At 44.2% G+C, this 5,122-nt stretch overlaps 1 protein-coding gene across 3 annotated transcripts in view; it reads right to left on the bottom strand.

Annotated features, from left to right (window-relative positions):
- Positions 1 to 558: 558 nt before the first annotated feature.
- The window catches only part of lin54 (lin-54 DREAM MuvB core complex component), a 9,803-nt gene continuing 5,239 nt past the window's right edge, over positions 559 to 5,122 (bottom strand). For all 3 annotated transcript variants that reach the window (XM_046861808.1, XM_046861807.1, XM_046861806.1), the window contains 9 exons: positions 4,826 to 5,036; positions 4,658 to 4,731; positions 4,142 to 4,339; positions 3,964 to 4,055; positions 2,662 to 2,733; positions 2,471 to 2,573; positions 2,214 to 2,351; positions 1,749 to 1,951; positions 559 to 1,387 (listed from right to left, as the gene is read on the bottom strand). In XM_046861808.1, coding sequence (XP_046717764.1) covers positions 1,189 to 1,387; positions 1,749 to 1,951; positions 2,214 to 2,351; positions 2,471 to 2,573; positions 2,662 to 2,733; positions 3,964 to 4,055; positions 4,142 to 4,339; positions 4,658 to 4,731; positions 4,826 to 5,036 — 1,290 coding nt within the window. In that variant the 3' untranslated portion in view covers positions 559 to 1,188. The remainder of the gene's footprint in view (positions 1,388 to 1,748; positions 1,952 to 2,213; positions 2,352 to 2,470; positions 2,574 to 2,661; positions 2,734 to 3,963; positions 4,056 to 4,141; positions 4,340 to 4,657; positions 4,732 to 4,825; positions 5,037 to 5,122) is intronic.

Here is a 5,122-nt window from a genome sequence, read left to right as displayed (position 1 = left end):
ATAAATATCTATAATAACATTAATAATAAACTGGTGTCTAAGACTTAAGTCAAAACATTTTAATAATTTTTTTTTCTTAAAAAGATCCAAGATTTTGAGCTAAAGAATTAAATAGACCTAAAGCAAAGTGTTGATTTTAGAAATGAATAATAATCCAAACGCATTAAATACACTGCTGTGTGTGGTCTTGCTCACCACTGATCAGCTGGACAGGCTGGGACACGACAGGACAGGAGACAGGCTGGGACAGAAGGGAGAAGATGAGACAGGATGGAAGGTGATGGGACACTGGGTGGAGGAAATGTCAGCTGGATGGACGTTTACACACACAGGTGATTAAACCATGTTAGTGAACATGTACTGTTGTGTTTTACTTCCAGGAGTTTTCATGAATCCGTGGAGTTTTCCTTCTTCTCCCTCCTCCACTCACCTTTCTGTGCTCAGCGTGATTCATTGAGGGGAAAAAAGAAACCAGTGTCTCCCACAGACCTCCTGCTGGTGCCACACACCACATCACGTTACATTACACAGGAACAGAAAGGAGACGGACATGTGGAAGAGATGAACAGGGTTTTTTAGTAATAATGCTTAAACCCTCCTTCACATCAGCAGGAAGTCGGTACAAAGCAGACGCCGGTGCGAGACTCCGCCTCCATGGAGAATCCTCTCAGGAGATTGGGTGAGGAGTAAATAAATACTGATGTGTTATGAAGAGGCTACAGTAAAGGCTACGTACTGTATATAAGTCATGATTATTAATGGAGCTGAGGGTATTAGCGGTAAATAAACAGCAAGAAGGTGACGAGAGAAAAACAGAGGGAGAAAAAAAAACAGGAGGAAAAAGATCACGTTATGATTGTGGGTTTAAAACGAGAAGGTTAACGAGCATAAAAATGATTCTAAAATCAATTCCCTCTACAGAAGTGACCTGTACAAGCAACACACACACACACACACACACACACACACACACACACACACACACACACACACACACACACACACACGCGATGCAGATGAAGCTGACAGCCGCAGCAGTTCTCATCTAATAAAGTTTGTCTCTGTGTGTCCATTTTAGCTCTGCACGTGCACACACACGTGCGCACGTCCAGCTAATCAAAGTCCCACTCTGTACAAAAGCACGAGTTCCACAATAACCCCTGTAGCAGAACCACAGTGTGTAAGGTTCTAGCAGTTGATGGAACAGTCTGTCTTGGCTTTAGCAGCAGAGCTGATGATTCTGCACAGGCAGTGACCGAACTCCTCCAGGATCAGTCTCTCTGCCACCGCCTGGGGCTGATTATAACGCTCCGCCTTCCTCCCCTGCTCCAGCAGACAATCACACGTCGCCTCGGCTACCTCCTTCGTTACAAACGTGTACGGCAACCTGGGCGAGAGAGAGAGAGAGAGAGAGAGAGAGAGAGAGAGAGAGAGAGAGAGAGAGAGGGGAAACGGATTAGAGTGGCAGAGAAATAAATAAATAAATAGAGAGAAAAAGAGAGGGGGAGTTACAGAGTTATATGGAGAGTTTTTTTTTTTTACAATGAAAACAAAGAAATTAAGAGTGTGTGTGTGTGCGCGCGTTTGTGTAGTAGTGCGTGTGCGCGCGCGGTTTTGTAGTAGAGAGTGTGTGTGTGTGTAGTAGTGTGCGAGTGAGTGTGTGTATGTATGTGTAGTAGTGTGTGTGTGTGTGTGTGTGTGTAGGTAGTAGTGCGTGTAGTAGTGTGTGTGTGTGTGTGTAGTCGTACTTCCCGCCGCTGCTGCTGATGGTCGGTGTGGTCCTGGTCAGAAGGTCTGAGATCTGAGAGGACAGTTTGGTTTTAGCTGCAGTTTGCTGCTGCACACGAACCTCCGCCGCATCGGCCAAGTGCATCAGAGTCTTCCTCTCAGGACTCTCCTCAAAGTTCTTACAGCCCACACACTTACAGATCGACGAGCACATAATCTTCGCCTGGGAAAACACACACACACACACACACACACACACACACACACACACACACACACACACACACACACACTTCTTTTCTACAATATCCTGAAATTCCCCCCTGCTTTTTTGCTCTTTAAAATAAATTAAATAAAAACTAAATGAAACTAAAAACAAAATCAAAATGATGAAAATCCAAAACATTTAATGAAGTAACATATGACCGGAGGTTTACATCCCAGTTTACGGCTTTGTTGATGTTAATGTTCCACTGCACTCTCACCTCATAACACTCGCAGTAATTTTTTAAACACCCCGACTTTTTACAGTTGCAGCCTTTGCTGTGTCTCCTCTCCGATTCTCCTTCCTTCCCTTTACCGATCTTCGGCTTGAAGGCCACCGGGTTTCTGTCCAAACAAGCCTGAAACATTTCAAAACAGAGCCCATTGTGTTTTTATTCCTCGTGATTCTCTCTGCTCTGAAACACACACTCCACGCTAAACCAGGAAAACAATCAACAACAGAAATAATCCTCAGAACCTTAATGGCTTTCAGGCGATCGCTCTCGTGGTCAAGGTTGTTGAAGCAGTTCACACAGTTGCAGTTGTTGCAAAATTCTCCGTTTGCAAAGCAGTCGCAATATCTGAAAAATACAAATATATATGATTACCCGATATTTTACACACACAAACAACACACACACACACACACACACACACACACACACTTACAGTTTCAGGCACTGTGATTTGGTGCAGTTACACGGCTTCCGTGGTCGGGAGGTCGCGTCTGATGGAGATAAACTGCAAATACAAACAAATAAAATGATAAATTATTAAAATTTATAATAAGATAATTAGGAAACACACCAACCAGGTATAACAGTGACATTATCACATTATGAGGGGTGAAGTGAACACTGATCATCTCTTCATCATGGCACCTGTTATTAGGCAGCAGGTGAACATTTTGTCTACAAAGTTGATGTTAGAAGAAGGAGAAAGGATGAACGTAAGGATTTAATCGAGTTTGACGATTTCTAGACTGACTCTAGAGTCAGAGAATCTCCAAAACTGCAGCTCTTGTGGGGTGTTAATGTTTGACAGGTCAGGACTGGCATTTGGTGCTGAGATGCTAGGAGATATTGTGAGCAACACGATGCACAATAAAACTCTGTTCTTTCATTTTTCAGTCTGCAGCATCTTCTGCGTTTATGCCACATTTATTTAAAAACAAAAAGTTTTCCCAATCCAACTTTATTTCTCATAAACAGACATTTCTGGTGTATCCGCCGGTTATCATGTTGTGGGCCTGAAGTTTGAAGCTGTGGGTGTATGAACGAGGCTCCTCTGCTTCATCTGTCTTGTTCTGTCTCCTCCAGAGCGGATTGTTGGACAGAGTTCTCTCCAGGGATCAGAGGCTCATTTTGATAACATGATTCTACTGATTGTAGATGATTTTATTTTCAATGTGTGAAAGTTTCTGCACCACAGTGGAGTGACACTGCCCTCACTTTGGATCATTTCAGACAGGATTGGATATTCCACTAATACAAAGCCGTGTACACATACTGCAAGAAATCATGAACCTCTTATGGCATTGGCAGACTCTCATATCCAGAGCAACTTCTAACTGAGCAGTTGAGGGTTAGGGGCCTTGCTCAAGGGCCCAGTAGTTTGGTGGTCTGGGATTTGTACTTGTGACCTTCCAATCCAGAGTCCTACTACCTTAACCACTGAGCTACTACCAACTGCTACTAGCAAACACAATTAATTCCTCTCAGCCTTTAAAACAAGGATCTGCGAGATAATCGGAGGTTGAAGCTTTTGTAAAAATCACTGACTGCTCCGTATTTCTCACTGACATTCACGGATATTAACAATATCTTTATTGTATATTAATGAAGATTTCATCCTTCTTCCTCATTTATTGTATTTTTTTTTTAATGATTCCCCTTCAAACCATTAAAGATATTCTTAATGCATGTGATTTATTAGAGTGTGTGTGTGTGTGTGTGTGTGTGTGTGTTTTACCCATTCAGAGGAAGTCTGGCCTGGGTCTGGATGGAGCTCGGGGCAGAGAAACTCGAGCTGCTCGCCAAAGTCACGAACGTGGACTGCTGAAGCTGCAACACAATTCAAAGTCGATGAGCCACATGACAGTTTCCTTCCCTGTATACTCAGAAGGCACCTGACGGACGCAGACACACACCTGTGTGACGTATTGAGCTGGCAGCACGGCGTAGCCCATGTTCCCTGAGCCCGGGGCCGGAGCGAGCACGGTGCCGGGGGGCAGGTTGGTGAGATTGGGTTGGATCTGAGGGAGTGGAGCAGCCGGCATGATGAGTCTCTGCTGCGTCTGACTGCTGCTCACCACTTGGGCCGCTGAGGTCATCGGTTTCGGCACCACCTGAGAAGGAAACGACACGCATACGAGTAGTAAATCACTAAAAACAATTTACTTTGATTTTTCTCCAATTTGCAGGCATTAAAACACACTTTACTATCGCCTCCTTTCTGCATTCATGAACTCGGAACACATTCATTGGCTACTGTGATTGACAGGGGAGAGAGAGTATGCCCCTCCCACCCAGGTGGAACCCACCTCCTGATAGGCAGAACATTTTCTTTTACACTGCACAGGAGCCCACTTTCAGAGGACATGTAGTCATAGAGAAGCTTAATACATAAACATTAATATAAATAAACGTGTATATTGAGATGTTACCTGTTTGACCGTCTGAGCAGGAACGATGGGAACGGACATCCTCACTGCAGCCGTGTTCATCACCATTGGCTTAGCTTGATAATAATATAAACAAAAAAAAAATAAATCAATTAATCATTAATCTGAATAGTAATAACAGAAAAAACACTTTTCCTTGTGTGTGTGTACCAGAATGGATGGTGGTTGAGTTGGTGGTGGTGCTGGAGTTGGCCGTCTGGGCAGTGTTCCCAGTGGTGGCCGTGACCAGGCGCACGTAATGGAAGCGGCTGCCGGGTACCTGGATCTGCTGAACATTGGAGGGTGTGGCCAAGGGGATGATGGTCTTAAACTGAGGCGTGTTGACTCCGCCCACTGTCACAGTTTGGACAGGCTTCACCGTCTGCAGGAGGAGCGAGAAAAACACAGATTTTATGCAGAGGAGCAAGACCACAGATAATTTGGAATTTCCAAAGAAAGGGATTATGG

Source organism: Silurus meridionalis, chromosome 11 (assembly GCF_014805685.1).
Source record: "Silurus meridionalis isolate SWU-2019-XX chromosome 11, ASM1480568v1, whole genome shotgun sequence".
In the NCBI taxonomy this organism is placed as follows: domain Eukaryota; kingdom Metazoa; phylum Chordata; class Actinopteri; order Siluriformes; family Siluridae; genus Silurus; species Silurus meridionalis.
The sequence above is the reverse complement of the archived record's forward strand: the minus strand, read 5'-3'. Positions and strand labels throughout refer to the sequence as shown.